This window comes from Centropristis striata, chromosome 14, assembly GCF_030273125.1.
Source record: "Centropristis striata isolate RG_2023a ecotype Rhode Island chromosome 14, C.striata_1.0, whole genome shotgun sequence".
Lineage (NCBI taxonomy): Eukaryota > Metazoa > Chordata > Actinopteri > Perciformes > Serranidae > Centropristis > Centropristis striata.
In genome coordinates, this window is record NC_081530.1 from 35,798,562 (window position 1) to 35,817,705 (window position 19,144).

At 37.9% G+C, this 19,144-nt stretch overlaps 1 protein-coding gene across 1 annotated transcript in view; it reads right to left on the reverse strand.

Moving 5' to 3' along the window:
- Positions 1 to 19,144, reverse strand: part of LOC131984327 (semaphorin-6D-like) — a 117,731-nt gene that overhangs the window by 30,728 nt on the left and 67,859 nt on the right. The window contains exons 11-18 of the mRNA XM_059349186.1: positions 18,902 to 18,990; positions 17,526 to 17,615; positions 17,191 to 17,318; positions 16,808 to 16,939; positions 16,162 to 16,317; positions 12,875 to 13,048; positions 12,641 to 12,781; positions 9,981 to 10,058 (exon numbers count right to left, since the gene is read on the reverse strand). Coding sequence (XP_059205169.1) covers positions 9,981 to 10,058; positions 12,641 to 12,781; positions 12,875 to 13,048; positions 16,162 to 16,317; positions 16,808 to 16,939; positions 17,191 to 17,318; positions 17,526 to 17,615; positions 18,902 to 18,990 — 988 coding nt within the window. The remainder of the gene's footprint in view (positions 1 to 9,980; positions 10,059 to 12,640; positions 12,782 to 12,874; positions 13,049 to 16,161; positions 16,318 to 16,807; positions 16,940 to 17,190; positions 17,319 to 17,525; positions 17,616 to 18,901; positions 18,991 to 19,144) is intronic.

Below are 19,144 nucleotides of genomic sequence, written 5' to 3' on the forward strand. Positions count from 1 at the left end.
CGACGAGACTTTTACTGGGTCAGAGTAGAAAAGAGGACAGAAACTCTCTCTGACTCTCTTCTTCTTCTGCTCGGCTCGCAAATGATGCTCTCAGATAGAAATCCTTTCTTTCTTTCTTTCTCCTCTCATGATCGCTCCATCATCATCCTCTGACCTCGTCTCTTTCTGCCGACTCAGAGGTTCAGATTCAGTTTTTTTTTAATTCATTTCTCAAGACCAAAGTGAAAATTCATTGCACACAAACACTTTCACACCTGAAGTTTGGATCTTTTCAGTTTGGACCCAAGGGAGGAAATGATCTAGTGTTGGAGGAGAAAACGTGAAGTTACAGGAACAAAAATGAAGTGATGAGAAAAAAAAACAATAATCTTGCACTAAGAGAATAAAGTGGAAATGAGGAGAAAAAGTCACTCTTTGAGTTGGTGAAGCAGACAGAGTTACTACCTGATTCTCCTCAATATGTCTTTAAATAAGTTTACCACGTTAAACAAGTTTACCATGTTAAATAAGTCACTAAGAGAATAAAGTGGAAATGAGGAGAATAAAGTCACTCTTGATAGTTGATAAAGCAGACTGTGAGCAACAACCTGATTCTCTTCAACACTTCGTTAAAGAAGTTTACCACTTTTACCACGTTAAACACGTTTACCACATTAAACGAGTTTACCAGTTTTACCATGTTTAACAAGTTCACCACTTTTACCACATTAAACAAGTTTACCACATTATATAAATTTACCACATTAAACAAGTTTACCACATTATATAAATTTACCACATTAAACAAGTTTACCACATTAAACAAGTTTACCACGTTAAAAAGGTTTACCACTTTTACCACATTAAACAAGTTTACCACATTAAATAAGTTTACCACGTTAAAAAGGTTTACCACTTTTACCACATTAAACAAGTTTACCACATTAAACAAGTTTACCACGTTAAAAAGGTTTACCACTTTTACCACATTAAACAAGTTTACCACATTAAATAAGTTTACCACGTTAAAAAGGTTTACCACTTTTACCACGCTATACAAGTTTACCACTTTTACCACATTAAACAAGTTTACCACATTATATAAATTTACCACATTAAACAAGTTTACCACATTAAATAAGTTTACCACGTTAAAAAGGTTTACCACTTTTACCACGCTATACAAGTTTACCACTTTTACCACATTAAACAAGTTTACCACGTTAAATAAGTTTACCACTTTTACCACGCTGAACAAGTTTACCACGTTAAATAAGTTTACCACGTTAAAAGAATTTACCACTTTTACCACGCTGAACAAGTTTACCACGTTAAATAAGTCACAAAGAGAATAAAGTGGAAATGAGGAGAATAAAGTCACTCTTTGAGTTGGTGAAGCAGACTGCGAGCTACTACCTGATTCTCCTCAATACATCTAAAAAATTCTCAAAATCGTATGTTAATTTTATCCTCAAACTACATAATGAAAAATCCTCCGTAAGTCACACTTTCTGCAGCTCTTTGATGCTCCTGATGTTCATATTTATGTTCTTTAATGTCACAAAGATCTAACAAGCAAATAAGAGAGTATTTTTTCTGTGCACTATTATCTGTTTTGTGTCTTCTCTAAGTGTTTGCCTGCAGATCTGAGCATGTGAAGAATATAAAGTGCATTAACACTTTCTAACAGGCTTAATGAGAGCAATCTGTCAGAGCATAAAGGTTATAGAAAGATCAGTTTCCCTGCAGGTGGATTTATTAGTAATTAAGGTAAAATCGTAAAATCCTTCATCTCAAACGTCCTTGAAACGGTTCCTGTTAGCTGTAAAAACGAGCGTTAATACATTCAGATGAAGCTGTTTGCTCCAGGATGTGAATGTTGAACAGCTGATTCTTCTCGTCTCTAACCAGAAGCTGTTCGCCGGATGAACTCTGATCCGTGTTAAAGTGGCTCGTCCACATTAGCCGTAAATAAAAACGTGTTTTGCAGGAGACAGGTTTGACATTTTGATTATGGAAAGAAAGAAAGAAAGAGAGAGAGAGAGCAGCAAAGTGATAAATAAGTCGGAGACACTTTATCAAAGCCAGAAGTGAGCGAGACTAAATGAAAGTGGAACTTTATCTTGTTCTACTTCCTCTATCGGAGCTCGTCTCTCATCTTTCCTTTCCTGCTCTTGCATCACGTCTCCGTCCTCGTCTCTTTTCATCTCCACGTCCCGTCCGTCTCACCGCTGCTTCTATTAAACCTGCCAGCTGTGTGTCTCTGTGTGTCTGTGTGTGTGTGTGTGTGTGTGTGTGTGTGTGTCTCTGTGTGTGTGTGTGTCACTTGCTGCACATTTCTAATAAAACCACAAACTTTTTCTCTTTGAGTTCCAGTGTTCAGTCAACGAGGAATCTCAGTCAGTGTGTACTCTACTCCTCCCCCAAAAACACACAAAACGTGTTGATGTAAAATGGCAAAAAAAACCATAAAATCACCAAAAAAGACAAAAAAAATTACCAATAAACACACACATTTTCAAAAAAAGGAAACAAAATGACCAAAAAAATGACGTAAAATGACAAAAAGGGCACAAATTGACAAAAAATGTTTCCAGCCTCTCCTGTCCTCTCCCCTCAGCTCTGTGTAAACAGCCTCTCCTGTCCTCTCCTCTCTGTTTTACACTTTCCTCTGCTGGAGACGGAGACGTCTGAGCACAAACTAGATCAGGTTCACAACGTTAAAAGCAGTTACAAGCTAAGAACCCTCTAGAGTCCATGAAACCACCTGCACATTAACTTCTTCATGACGTGAAGACATAAAATGAAGCAACATTGAGTCTTCTGGCTTGAAACTCCATGCCAGATTTTTTTTGATGATATTCGGCCAAGTAAAACCAGAGATATTGTCAAATATATTTAGTATAAAATATAGAAATAGGTATTATCCTCATTTTACAAGTTATATGTTATATTTGCAACCTGTGTATATATTTGCAACATGTACATTTCTGTGTTTTGAAACATAATTTTCAAGATCAGATTTGATGTTTTCCTTTGTTCTTTTGGGTTCAAAATTTTGATCAAGTAAGTCAAAGACAAAAATTAATGATCAGGACATAAAGGTGAGGTTGCGCTGAAAAAAATGATACCAACATGGCATGGTGAATATTTTTAACAGATTTTTTTAACGGATATAATAGCCCAAGATTTCAGAGGGTTAACCCTTTATCAGGCGAAGAACTATATTTGGTAACTTCCTTATGGATATCTAAATGAGAATCTGTTTGGTCATAGAACCACATGGATTTCTTCCAGCTAATCAGCAAAGACCCTGACATCTGACCAATCAGTATGATAATAATATAATAATATTAACTTTATTGACCTGGACCTCCAATGTAAAAATGAAAAATTTAGAAAAAAATATGCAAGAAACAGTCGTGTTATTCTTCAGTGACTTGACCCGCAGATTTAAGAGATTTAATGTGGCAATTCTGCGCGAAAAAAGTTGCAGATTGACACGAAAAAAGCAACTTTTTTCTCCCAGATTCACCACTTTAAATCTCATAATTCTGCACATTTTTTTCTCAAAGATTTGCCACTTTAATCTCGTAAACTTTTTTTCTCAATATATTACCCCCCTCCCCCAGGTCCGTATGTTGTTTTACACATTCTGGCAGTATGTAATATCCTCCAATATTCTCTAGGGTTCAAATTTGGAATTTGCAAGTATTTCAATGAGTGTCCTGTTAAGGGTTAAAGGATGATAACAGCTCAGAGACTCCTCGTCTCAGTCTGCAGCTCAAACATCTTTCAACCTCCGTAGAAATTAGACCACAAGCTGCAGAGCTATAGAGCTGCAGAACTACAGAGCTGCAGAACTATAGAGCTGCAGAACTACAGAGCTGCAGAACTGTAGAGCTGCAGAACTACAGAGCTGCAGAACTGTAGAGCTGCAGAACTATAGAGCTGCAGAACTATAGAGCTGCAGAACTGTAGAGCTGCAGAACTACAGAGCTGCAGAGCTATAGAGCTGCAGAACTATAGAGCTGCAGAACCATAGAGCTGCAGAACTATAGAGCTGCAGAACTATAGAGCTGCAGAACCATAGAGCTGCAGAACTATAGAGCTGCAGAACCATAGAGCTGCAGAACTATAGAGCTGCAGAACTACAGAGCTGCAGAGCTATAGAGCTGCAGAACTACAGAGCTGCAGAACTGTAGAGCTGCAGAACTATAGAGCTGCAGAACTATAGAGCTGCAGAACTATAGAGCTGCAGAACCATAGAGCTGCAGAACTACAGAGCTGCAGAACTATAGAGCTGCAGAACTACAGAGCTGCAGAACTGTAGAGCTGCAGAACTATAGAGCTGCTGAACTATAGAGCTGCAGAACTATAGAGCTGCAGAACTATAGAGCTGCAGAACTATAGAGCTGCAGAACCATAAAGCTGCAGAACTATAGAGCTGCTGAACCATTGAGCTGCAGAGCTATAGAGCTGCAGAACCATAGAGCTGCAGAGCTATAGAGCTGCAGAACCATAGAGCTGCAGAGCTATAGAGCTGCAGAACCATAGAGCTGCAGATGAGTCATCAGAAAGCTTTTATGATTGTTTTTACTGTTGTTGTTCTTGTGTTTCAGACAGTGTTTTAATGCTTTAATATCAAAATCACCAAATTTGGACATTTGTTCCAAGTGGATGGACACATCAGATGATGTCGTCTGTTACCATAGTAACAACAAACAGTCACAGTCAGGATGATGCACAGCTAAAGTTGAGCTCCAGATACATTATGACTCCTCGCTGTGTTCTCTGTACGGAAACATGATGCATGAAGACTCCAAAATCATTTCAGCTTCATTTTGAATTCCAGACACGAAGATCAAATCCCTGTTTCTGTGCTCCGCCGAGACACACACACACACACACACACACACACACAGCAGTCAGTGAATCAGATGCCACCGTCTAATCAATAACTCCAGAGTGTCAGGTGGCTAGCCCACTCCACAACACTTCATGACCATCGACCAGCAGACAAACCCACAGTTACTCTCCTCTTCCTCCAAAAACACACAAAATGTGTTCTTGTGCGATGTAAAATGACAAAAAAACATACAGATGTTGCAAAAAACCCCATAAAATGACCAAAAAAGACACATAATTACCAATAAACACACACATTTAAAAAAAAAAGAAATAAGATGACTAAAAGAATGACGTAAAATTACAAAAAGGACACAAATTGACAAAAAATGTTTCCAGCCTCTCCTGTCCTCTCCTCTCAGCTCTGTGTAAACAGCCTCTCCTGTCCTCTCCTCTCTGCTCTGTGTAAACAGATTTTCAGTGAATATTTGTCCCATTACCAAAAAAAGACGTACATTTAAAAAAAAATATACAAAATTTCCAGAAATTTCCCAAAAAAGACACAAAGGACCATAAAAAAAAAGACCAAACCAAGACGTAAAATTACCAAAACTGTCACAAAATGACCAAAAACAAGAAACAAAATGACCAAAAAAAAAGACACAAAATTATCATAAAAATACCTAAAAATGACAAAGAAAGCAGAGTTTTCTCCATATATTGAACACATTCTCAGTATTGTCATGTTTCCAGCCTCTCCTGTCCTCTCCTCTCTGCTCTGTGTAAACAGATTTTCAGTGAATATTTGTCTCATGACCGACGAAATTTCCGAAAAATATATAAAATTACCAAAACAAGACGTAAAATCACCGAAAAGGACCCCACATTTCCCCAAATGACCAAGAAAGACACAAAATTACCAATAAAAGTTGCAGAATTACCAAAAAAAGGCGTACATTTAAAAAAAAAAGACATTTCCAGAAATTTCCAAAAAATGACACATAATAACCAAACCAAGACGTTACCAAAAAAATTACCAAAACAGTCACAGAATGACCAAAAACAAGACACAAAATGACCAAAAATAAGACACAAAATTATCAAAAAATACCTAAAAATTACAAAAAATAAAATAAATAAAGAGTTTTCTCCATCTATTGAACATATTCTCAGTATTGTCATGTTTCCTGCCTCTCCTGTCTCCTGAGGAAACTCAGGACACTTCCTGTTTACTTTATGTTGAGAGTCATCAAACTGCTTTAAATATCTCTGCAGGTATTTACAGAACAACCTTGCTCTCACGTCACTCAGCAGCTTCTTTTCTTCATTAAACTCTGAATGTGAAGCTGAAAAAAGGCAGGAAACTGCTGGAGAAACACTGCATGGTTTCTGCCCCAAACAGCTTCTGATAAAATGCATAAAGTGGGCATGTCACATCTAAAAACAGCCCAAAGATTTAATAAAGTATCAGATGAAACAGCCAGGGTTCACAGAGTTTAGTCTTGTTGTCTCTACAGATTTATGCAGCTCACAGACTGTTTAGAGACCCCAGCGTGACCAAATATTCACATACGAAAGGACACAATAACACATTTACGCTGCATGCAAAGAACAAGTATAAAGTGGGCATGCCTGTTTTTCCTTTGTGAAAATTCAGCCCAATTCTGCAGTGTAATTTCACCTCCTTCCTTCCTAACAATATATAGAGATTGAATAAAATTGGGCTCATTGAATCCACAAGAGTCTCAGCTTTCCAGTCAGACCCCATTTATGCAGCTCACAGGCAGTGTGCACAGATATCCACATAAAATAGGCTGAAATAACACTTTTTACTGTGTGTTATCAGCATAAAGTGGGCATGTCTGTAAAGAGGAGACTTGTGGGGAACCATACAACTTGTTTTTATTCAGATATCGGGACCCCAGGATGCAGAGATGGTGAAAATGCATGAAAAAAAAACGGCAAGTTTATGTATAAACTCAATTTTGTATAAACTAAAAGTTAGCCGAACTAGTCAGACCCGATTTATGCAGCTCAGAGACTGTTTAGGGACCCCAGGGTGCACAAAGATTCACATACAAGAGGCAAATTTGTCCAAAGTATCATATTTGCATTAAAAAAACTGCAGGTTCCTGCCTGAAACTGCATATAATCAGCGTAAAGTGGGCATGTCTGTAAAGAGGAGACTCATGAGGATTATTTGGATATCTGGAGGTCAACAGTAAAGGGGCAACTTTTAAAATGGTCCTTTGGGCTCATTGAATCCACAAGAGTCTCAGCTTTCCAGTCAGACCCGATTTATGCAGCTCACAGAGTGTTTAGGGGCCCCAGGATGCAGGAATGGTGAAAATGCATGAAAAAAATCGCACGTTTATGTACAAAATGCATATTATAAGCATAAAGTGGGCATGTCTGTAAAGAGGAAACTCGTGGGGAACCATAGAACTTTTTTTTTTCAGATCTATCTTGAGGTGAGATTTCAGAGGGACAGCTCGCTAAAATGTAACCCCAGGATGCACAAAGATGCACATACAAGAGGACACAATAACAAATGATACAATTTATTAGCATAAAGTGGGCATGTCTGTAAAGAGGAGACTCGTGGGTTCAAATAAAACCCAATTTTATTTAGATATCTGGAGCTCAGAGGTCCGATTAAACTGTTTGAAAATGCTGATTTCAACTTTTCCCTCCACACTAGAACCGACAACCAACAAGAACTCAGAGAACTAAAGTTGAACTGGAGAATAAAATGTCTCAGAAGAGACGAAATGAAAAGGAGAGCGGTTCTTTCAACCACAACATGAGAGGAACACGTGTGAAGCAGCGAGTTCTGGTCACAGTTTGGCGTAAACAACATGAGATGCAGCCGGTGGTGCTGAGTCACAACTCAAATGTTCCTGGAACATTTCTGTTTAAATGACACCAGAACTGACGAGTCACCGCGACATGTCAACGTGTCCCTGACACACTACGAATTAGATTTAATGAATAGTATACAGTATAATAAAATACTACGAAAAATTCCATAAAAAATAAATAAAAATATATTTCATTTGATAAAAATGTAATCAAATATTTTAATATTATAAAAGTATTATATAATCTAAATATTTAATTATGTTAAATTATTTGACAGAAATGAAATGAAATTTTATACAGTATAATAAAATATGATGACAAATTACATTAAAATATATATATATTTATTTTGATAAAAATCTATCAAATATTTTAATGTTATAATAATATTATATCATCTAGATATTTAATTGTCAAATTATTTGACAGATGAAATGAAATTTTATACAGTATAATAAAATAATATGATGACAAATTAAATTAAAAATAAAATAATGTTAAATTACAATGAATTCTACAGAAAATACTCATCATATTACTGAATGTAAAATTAAGGAAACTTTCTGTATTTAACAATAATAATAGATAATAATAAGTTAAAAATGTATTGATTCTTTTACAGATGTACATTTTTGTATATAATCTGTATTTTTAAAGAAATTATCTGTAAAATAACTGATAATTGTTTATGTTTTTAGTTGTTTTTGTCAGGAAAAGTGGAAATTGACAGTAAAGGAAACTCTTTCAGGTGAAGATGAAGCGCTGCAGGACGTTTGGAGTCTTCCACTGCAGCAAATTTACACTCACTGACACTCGAACATTTGTTCACATCATGTTTCCACCTCTGTTCTTCATATAAAATCCTCAAATTCTCCCTGGTTGTTGGTGGTTAAAGTACTGACAGGAAAAGCAGGAGCATCTTTTCCATGGAGAGTCTTCAGAATCGTTCTTCTTTTAAAGAGAAACTCTTCAGCTCTGTTTCTGTCTTTAACAGCCAAACAGAACTTTAATGTATAATTTTTCCCCTCATTAACTTTCTTAGCATATCTTAGTTAAAGTGCTGACAGGAAAAGCAGGAGCATCTTCAGTGTCGTTCGTCGTTTAATGAAGAAAAACTCTGCAGCTCTGTTTGTGTCTTTAACAGCCAAACAGAACAAATCTACCAAACTGAAATCACAAAATATCTGTTTTGCTGCAGATACTTTTGATCTGCAATAAAACATTTCTTTCAGAAACCTTCAGAGAACAAAATTCTTCAGCTATCAGAAAGGCCAAAAGTTTCACTTTTATATTCAATTTATTTTTGTGTCCCTCATGGATGAAATAATTTCCCTCTCTTTCATACAAAATCCTCAAAGTCTCCCTGGTTGTTGGTGGTTAAAGTGCTGACAGGAAGAGCAGGAGCATCTTTTCCATGGAGAGAAGAATTTTTATGAAGAAAAACTATTCAGCTGTTTGAGTCTTTAACAGCCAAACAGAACAAATCTACCAAACTCAAATCACAAAATGTCTATTGTAAATCCAAAAGTTTGTTTTGCTGCAGAGACTTTTGATCTGCAATAAAACATTTTTTTCAGAAACCTTCAGAGAACGAAATTCTTCAAAAAGGCCAAAGGATTAATTTTTGTATTTAATTTTGTGTCCCTCACGGACGAGATCATTTTTCTCTTCTTCATATAAAATCCTCAAAGTCTTCCTGGTTGTTGCTGACAGGAAGAGCAGGAGCATCTTTTCCATGGAGAGAAGTCTTTGTCTCTGAAGAAAAACTCTTCAGCTGTTTGTGTCTTTCACAGCCAAACAGAACAAAACTACCAAAAATGTCTGTTTGTAAATCCAAAAGTTTGTTTTGCTGCAGAGACTTTCGATCTGCAATAAAACATTTTTTATCCAAACCTTCAAAGAATAAAATGCTTCCGTTATCAAAAAGGCCCAAGGATTAATTTTTGTATATAATTCAATTTAGATTTCAGTAAAGGAATCTCAGAGGAGCTTCCAGGTGAAGATGAAGCGCTGCAGGACGTTCGGAGTCTTTCACTGCAGCAGATTTACACTCAGAGCTGCAGTCGTTCGGCCGCTGACACGCCAACATTTGTTCACATTATGTTTCCACGTCCGTCCTGTGAAAGGCTTCGTGGATTTACATCTCAGATATACGAGCCGGCGCAGATATACGAGCAGAGGCGTCACGGCTTTATTAGCTGCCCGATTGATGCCGAGAGAGGGAGCGAGGGAGAGAGGGAGGGATGGAGGGATGGAGGGAGGAAAGAAAAGAAAGAGGAAGTGACACGTACTTGAAACCTGGTGCCATGTTGGCACAACTCCCGGTCCGCAGCCAGATGCAGTACGGGTCACGAGAGGCCAGACACGCTCTGCAGAGAGCGAGAGAGAGAGAGAGATAGAGAGGGAGAGAGAGATGAGGGAGAGAGAGAGAGAGAGAGAGGAAACGAGAGAGCGAGGGAGCAAGAGGGAGAGAGAGAGAGGGAGAGATAATGAGGGAGAGAGAGTGAGAGGGAACGAGAGCGAGAGAGAGCGAGCGAGAGAGAGCGAGCAAGAGAGAGCGAGAGAAGGAAAGAGAGAGAGAGGGAGAGATAATGAGGGAGAGAGAGTGAGAGGGAACGAGAGCGAGAGCGAGAGAGAGCGAGCAAGAGAGAGCGAGAGAAGGAAAGAGAGAGAGGGAGCGAGAGAGAGAGCGAGAGAGAGGGAACGAGATTGAGAGAGGGAGAGCGAGAGGGAGAGGGAGAGAGGGAGAGATAATGAGGGAGAGAGAGTGAGAGAGAGTGAGAGGGAACGAGAGCGAGAGAGAGAGAGCAAGAGAGAGCGAGAGAAGGAAAGAGAGAGAGAGGGAGCGAGAGAGAGGGAACGAGCTCGAGAGAGGGAGAGCGAGAGGGAGAGGGAACGAGAGAGGGAGAGAGAGGGAGAGAGAGAGAGAGGAGGAAGTTGTTATATCTTCTTTGAGTCTGCATTACAAAAACACAACATTTCAAATTTTGAAAAAAAAAGCAGAAAGAAAGTTTTCTTTTTTGAAAAAACACCATAAATCCAGCGTTTATCATAGAGAGAAACTGTAAAAACAGACATTATCTTCAAAGTTTGAACTTTCCCACGGTCTTTGAACGGATCATCAGTTATGAATGTTTACGTTATAAAAAGTGACCAAAACTTGTGTTAAATGTTGATATTTGTGTCAGAATCTCTATATTCTCCATGTGTCAGTGTTGGTGCATTAGCTCTGTATCAGTTATATTCTGGAGTTCCTCAGGGTTCAATTCTGGGACCACTTTAAAATTCTGAACTCTCTGAACCCCACGTATGTTTTCTTTTACAATATCACCAAAAATCCTCCGTTAATCGTAGAAAGAGTCTATAAAAACAGAGTTTTAACTCTCTTGAACGGATCATTAGTTGCAAAAAGTGACTTGTGTTAAATATTGATATTTGTGTCAGAATCTCCTTATTCTCCATGTGTCATTTAATATAAAGCATTTGCACTAACCAGATCCTGTTAAAAACATTAAATTCTGCTCCTCAGAGACACTGTGAAGCTGCAGGATGTTTTATATATAGATTTTATATAGAACACAGAGAGGAAAATGTAAAAAAAGAAACAGTTTTAAACTATTAATATGCCGGAGAAAAGAGTTTTCTGCAACACAGAATCCAGCCAAAAACCTTTTTAATTTAATTCATTTTGGAAACCTTTCAAACATCAGGATGGTTTTAAACATTAACTTTGATAAACTGAGATTAATTTGGCAACACGATCAATTACTGCGGCAGCGAGAGTGTGAAGAGTTAAATATGAGTGAAAAGAGCTTCATTTATAGAACAGAAATCACTGCAGCCCAAATTAGAGCTCATTCATCACACACACACACACACACACACACACACTCTCTAATGAGACTGGTTGTAATTAGCGTTGGGGTGAATGAGATGGAAACAGCTGCAGAGGCTTCCACCAGCTTCGTCTCATCATGGAGAAAAAGAAACTATTCAACTGTTTGATCATTTGGGGAAAAGGGACAAAAATAAAACAGGACTGGGGGACTCGACTGCTGCGCGAGGAGCAGAATTTAATGTTTTTAACAGGATCTGGTTAGTGCAAATGCTTTATTTTAAATGACACATAGGAGAATAAAGCGGTTCTGACACAAATATCAACATTTAACACAAGTAACAGGCACTTTTTGCAACTAATGATCCATTCAAGAGAGTTAAAACTCTGTTTTTACAGTTTCTTTCTGCGATAAACGGAGGATTTTTGGTGATTTAAAAAAAAAGAAAACATACGTGGGGTTCAGAGAGTTCAGAATATGAAAGTGGTCCCAGATTTGAACCCTGAGGAACTCCAGAATATAACTGACACAGAGCGAAACACTGACACATGGAGAATAAAGAGATTCTGACACTAATATTAACATTTAACAAGTTTTGGTCACTTATTTATCACGGAAACTGGTGGAACGTTCAAACTCTGATGATAATGAATCTGTTTTTTAGGGTTTCTTTCTACAATAGACGGAGGATTTTTGGTGATTTTTTTTCAAGAAAACATATGTGGGGTTCAGAGAGTACAGAATATGAAAGTGGGCCCAGAATTGAACCCTGAGGAACTCCAGAATATAACTGACACAGAGCGAAACACTGACACATGTAGAATAAAGAGATTCTGACACAAAAATCAACATTTTAACACAATTTTTGGTCACTTTTTATAACGTAAACGTTCATAACTGATGATCCGTTCAAAGACCTACGGAAAGTTCAAACTCTGACGATAACGTCTGTTTTTAAAGTTTCTCTCAATGATAAATGCTGGATTTATGGTGAATTTTAAAAAGAAAACTTTCTTTCTGCTTTTTTCCCCAGAATTTATCACAGAAACTGTTTCCTTCTCTGGTGGATTTTTGGCGAACTTTTACAGAAAACAGGATGTTGTTGTTTTTCTTACTTTTTACAGGCTCCGTGCCGGGTGCAGCGGCTCAGCGGGACTCTGATGACGCAGCTGGTGAACGCCACGAACAAAGCGTGATGGTCTTTATCCAGCTCCAGCCCCAGAACCGTCCTGTCCTCCTGCCCCTGAACGTTACACCTGGACACACAGACAGACAGACAGCAGGTCATCATCACATGCACGTGGATTATAATAAATATCCTGGAGACAAACCTCTGGACTCGGACTCACTTGGACGGGTTGTAGACGTCGATGTCCTCCAGCAGTTTGGAGCCGAAGCTGTCGTTGGGATGCGTGCTCGCCAAAACCTTCAGGACTCGTCCGTCGTCGGAGCCCAGGAACATCACGGTTCGGTCCTTGTAGGGGCCCGCCGACACGTCCACCACGATCTGGGTCAGCTTGGACCTGAGAGACACCATAGATCTGTCAGAAATGTGTAAAACCTGCCAGGAGGGTCATAAACACAAACGCTCCACCTTTTTATTACCACATTAACCCCGACAGTAAACCTGCTACATCTCTCTGAGATTTGTCCCCAGAAGGACAGAACCAGGTGCCAAGAAAAACATCCAGCAATCAAATCCCGATCCAGCAACGAGGAACTGAAATCTGATGAGGATAATCAATTAACAAGTTATTATTCAAAGGTTTTTTCTCTTCCGGAGGGCGTAACGGGCTCAATTTTAGGGGTTTACTAAAGATATTATATGAAACTAGAAGATCTAAGGAGTTAGGCTATTTTGGCGATTTTCAAGACGGTCTCTGTGTTCCCACAAGTCTCCTCTTTACATATTTATGCTGATAACATGCAGTTTAATGCAAAAACAACATAGTTTCAGGAATAAAACTGTATTATTGAGCACCAAATGTGTGCAGCAAATGGTATCAACCCAAAAATTGCTGCAACAACTTCTGGGATAGAGTTGAACATGGAAATCGACTTCAGAAATCGTACGCTAATGTTATGACCCTTTATACACCATAATAGGTTTCAATTAATAAATATTTAACTCATTAAGTCAATTTTTATTTGATATTTTTGACCAGAACGACTTGACACACGTCGAGAGCTTCATCTCAGATTAATCTTCATGTGATGTCAACCTCTTCTATGTGACATTTATTGTTGACCTGCTATCTCCCCCTAAACATCCACTGCCCACAACCACCAATTCTCAAAAAAAAAAAAAAACGACCCTAATGATAACTCGTTAATGTGATTATTGATCAACTTAAAATGTGACTGGTTCTGAAACCAAGAACTGATTCTAATCTTCAAAAAGGCAAAAAAGTTTCATTAAATTGGGATTTTTGATTTTAGACTCAGGTGAAATTAAAGTGTCCTTTGTTGACGTGATCATTTCTCTCTCCTTCGCATAAAATCCTCAAAGTCTCCCTCGAGCTGTTGGTGCTGACAGGAAGAGCAGGAGCATCTTTTCCCACGGAGAGAAATCTTCACTTTTTCCCCGATAAAGGATATAATTGTTTCCCCACATGGACTTTCTTCATATAAAAATAAAAGAAATCCTCAAAGTCTCCCTGGTTGTTGTTAAAGTGCTGACAGGAAGAGCAGGAGCATCGTCAGTGTAGATCTTTTGATGAAGAAGAACTCTGCTGCTCTGTTTGTGTTTTTAACTGAACAAATCTACCAAACTGAAATCAGAAAATGTCAGTTTGTAAATCCAAAAGTTTGTTTTGTCTCCCTCGTTGTTGGTGGTTAAAGTGCTGACAGGAAGAGCAGGAGCATCATTTCCATGGAGAGTCTTCAGAGTCGTTCTTCTTTTAAAGAAAAACTCTTCAGCTGTTTGTATCTTAAACAGCCAAACAGAATAAAACTACCAAACTGAAATCACAAAATGTCTGTTTGTAAATCCAAAGGTTTGTTTTGCTGCAAGAAAACATTTGTATTGACACATTTATTTTACTTGAAATAAAACATTTTTTCCCTGAAACCTTCAAAGAATCAAATGTCTCCGTAAGGTCAAAAGATTCATTTTTGTATGTAATTCAATTTAGATTTCAGACCCAGATGAAATTAAAAAGTGTCCCTGGTGGACTTTCTGTGCTGACAGGAAGAGCAGGAGCATCTTTTCCATCGAGAGTCTTCAGTATCTTTTAATGAAGGAAATCTCATTCAAACTCAGACTTTTGATCTGCAATAAAACATTTCTTTTTTCTGAAACCTTCAAAGGATGAAATGTTTCAGTGATAAAAAAGGCCAAAGGATTTCATGTTTTTGATTTAATTTTGATATCAAAGTCTCCCCTGTGGACTTTCTTCATATGTCCCTGGTGTAGTTCGTGGTTAAAGGGCATGCTGGGAAACGTAGGAAGGTGAAACAACAGGTGTGGAACTTTAAATCACTCCTCTGCTCCTCTCTTATTAACCCGGCTCCAGTCCTGAAGCTGCTGCAGCTCATTAAAGTGTTTCAGAGCCACGAGAAGAAACAGATCCTGGAGCTGGATTCACAAAGTATTCTTAAGAAGAAAAACCTTCTGAAGTGCCACTTATTTTCTTAACTTTGCTCTTAAGACAAAATTTAAGAAGATTTGGTATTCATGAAGAAATTGTTGTCTTTTCTTTAGTTTCTCTCTGAAGTTTTTTCCTAAGATAGAACTTGAGAACAAATGAGATTCTTGAAAACAAAGTTCTTTGTTTTCTTCTCATATTTCTTCCCAACTTAAAGAGAAGCCCTCAGCAGTCCTCAGTTTCTAAATTGTGTCCTAACTTTCTAAAAAAAATGTTCTAACTTTAAAAAAGTGTTCTCTGTTTCTAAAATGTGTCCTAACTTTCAAAAAAAAATGTCCTAACTTTTTAAAATATGTCCTAACTTTCTTAAAGTGTCCCAACTTTGTAAAAAGTGTCCTCGGTTTCTAAAAAGTGTCCTAACTTTCTAAAAAATGTCCTAACTTTCTAAAATAAATGTTCTCAGTTTCTAAAAAGTGTCCTCAGTTTCTATAAAAACTTAATTAATCACTGTGAACATATTATTTAAGTAGGCCAAGTAACTGAAACCATGTCCTTACTATTATTACTTTTAGATGGGATTTCTCACGTTATTGTCACGCGAGTGATCTTAAGGTGAAAATCTAAGAACGTCCTAAAGGAGAAAACTAAGAAGTTCCTAAGACAAACGACAATTCTTAAGAAAAAAATAGTGAATAGCATTTAAGAACATTCTTATTTTTGTCTTAAGAAGTTTTATCTTAAGAGACGTTTGTGAATCCGGCCCCTGCTCTGTAACCATCCAGCACTCTGTCTGCTTTTATTAAAAACTAATCTGATCGTTTTACACAAACAAGGAACAACAAATAACAACAAACAGAAGCTTCCTGTTTCTCCTGCTGCTTCCTCTCAATCTCATCTGAGATATTAATAAAGGTGGACGATGATGATGAGTCATGATGTGCTGATATTTGAGTCTCTCCAGACAGACCTTTCATTTCACTTCACATGATTTAGTGTGTGTGTGTGTCTGTGTGTGTGTGTGTGTGTGTGTGTGTGTGTGTGAGACAGACCTGCTGGACGTCCTGGTGAAGCAGGGACGGTCGTTGACTGAGGGGACAGCTTCGTCCATCAGAGGATACGACTTGATGAAGGTCAGCGTCTCGTCGGGGAACTGGACCGAAGACTTGTAGTCTGCAGCAGGACCGTCTCCGGCACACGTCCCCGGTCTGAGGAGAGACAGACAGGTGAGACAGTCCTACAGGGACACAGAGACACAGGGACAGTCCTGCAGAGTAGGGTTGTCAAAAGTATCGATACTCAAAAAAGTAACGATACTAAAACGTTGTATCCGGATACGATACTCATTTTCAAAAGTATCAAGTATCTGAAGCTTGTTATCATAGTTGCAGTTTCTTTTTACACAACTGTTTTTATTATAAATATTTAACCTGTGGTTCTGTTCATTTTTACATGTTGCATTTTTCTTGTTAATAAAAATATTTCTGTTAAATTTTGGGCTCTTTGTTTTTATCCTGGTGGAATCGAAAATGGTATTGGTATGGTATGGTATAGAGTTTCGAATATTTTCCTGAGTATCGGTATCGAGTTGAACATTTTAGTATTGTGACAACCCTACTGCAGAGACACAAAGGCAGTCCTACATAGACAAAGGGACTGAGAGACACAGATATAGAGACAGTCCTGGTGAGGACCCACCTGGGTCTGGGGACCTGTTCATCGGGGACAGGTGTCCAGGACGAGTCGCTGGTCCGCTGCTCCTTGAACTTCCCGTTGAAGACTTTCTCGATGTCGTCCATGTAGAACGCACATACAGCAGAACCAGGGATACTACACACACACACACACACACACACACACACACACACATTATAGTCAAAACAGTCCCAACTTTACATAAATATTTTCACAGTAGAAAACATTATTTAAACTAATTGGTCTTTATTGTCTAAATGTCCTAACTTTTTAAAAAATGTCTTCAGGTGTAAGTGTGAGACGAGTCCCCACTGAGACAGACGTGTCCCCACAGGGACAGACGTGTCCTCACAGGGACAGACGTGTCCCCACAGGGACAGACGTACCTGTTGGACTGCGTGGTGAAGACTCCGACCACAGCAGGTCTCTGGTTGATCTGCAGGACGTTGGTTAGAGACTGAAGGACGTCGAAGTAAAAGAAGGAGTCTCCGGGGACAGAACAGTTGAGACGAGCCTGGACACACACACACACACACACAGTTAGAGACAGACATAAACTCAACAATAATGACGTCAAATGTCCTGAAATATGCAAATAATGAACTCCACATCATCACGATCACAATAAAAAATGTCTTAACTTTCTAAAAATGTCCTGAGTTTCTTAAAATCACCCTGGGGACACCTCAGGGACAGTCCCCGTCCCTCAGTGTGGACTCACCTTGAGGAAGGAGGTCCAGTATCTCTCGAGGACTCGCGGCGAGCCTCCATTGTCGTTCTTACAAACTCGTGCGACTCGAGAGAAAACCACCTGCAGAGACGGAGACACGTGAGGACAGACTCTCTGCTGATGTAATAATATAAAATATAAAATAATTAATACTCAGACTCCTAAATCTTTTTATAATAAAATCATTTACCGCTCAAATACTCATTCATATAACACTGGAGGGGCGAATAGTGGACTGGTTGCTAGGTAGAGCCTCTTTTAGGTCTAGAGGCGCCATGGCAACGGGGTGGCAACAAATGTTACAAAAGAAAACGGAAGTGCTGATTGGCCGAAGTTATACAACTTACTTTTTTTTTCATTTTGACTTTTTTCTTGTGACTTAAACGTTTTTCTTGTTGTTTTGATTATTTTCTTGTAATTTTGACTTTTTTTGGTGATTTCAATTTTTTTTACTCATTTTGAAGTATTTCTTTTTGGATTATTTTGACTATTTTCTTATTATTTTGACTTTTTTCTCGTGACTTCAACTTTTTTCTTGTTATTTGGACTTTTTTGTGATTTACATTTTTTTTTACGCATTTTGAAGTATTTTCTTGTTATTTTGACTTTTTATCGTGATTTCAACTTTTTTTCTAATTGACCTTTTTTTCATAATTTTGACTTTTTTTTCATTTTGACTTTTTTACATTTTGACTTGGCGCTCTGTGTATCTGAGCTCGATTGCTCTGCCTTAACTACCCGGATGTTCGTCGCAGAAAATTGAAATTGACTTTTGCGAACTGAATTTGAATTGTGAGAACTGAATGTTTCAGTTCCAAACTAATAAATTCAGTTTGAAATTACAATTCAGATTCAGTTTTTCAATGCAATGATTCAAATTGAACAACACAAAATCAAATGATGTGATTCAAATTCAGCTTTTTAATGCAATTATTCAAGTTAAGCAATTCAAATTCAAACATGATTAATTGCTCTAAATGCTACGTAATACAATAGAGTATAATACTTCTTTTTCTTTTCTTTTGTTTTCCTTTTTATATATTTTTATTATGACTTGAATTTGTAATGCCTGTGGTATTCTATTGAAAATGATTGTCTGGACCCCCGGAAGACTAGCTGTCGTCTTAATGGGGATCCTTTAAAATAAACAAATAAACAAATAAACACGTTTACACTTCATTCTACACTGTTTAACATGTGTGTTTAATAAAATCAGATCATATTTAGTTTATGGAGATGCACATGAAGGTTTTATATTCTTTTAGTTCTCTTCTTCATTATGGTGAATATTATGATTATGGTGATTCTATCAGTTTGTTTCGTTTTAAATAAATAAACTTTATTCACATCAAAACACAAACACACACCTTGCCCAGCGCGGTGTACTCCACGGCGATCTCACTGAGGAAGAAGTAAACGTAGTTTCCGTAGTCGATGGCGTGCAGGAAGTGTGGCTCTGCAGAGAGAAGAAGAAGAAGAAGAAGAAGTAGAAGAAGAGGAAGAAGAAGAAGAAGAAGAAGAAGAAGTTAGAGGTGAAGCTGTCTGTTACGTTCAGTGATCAGCTGATTTATTTATTTACAGTTTGTGATTCTCTTCCTGCTGTTTATCTG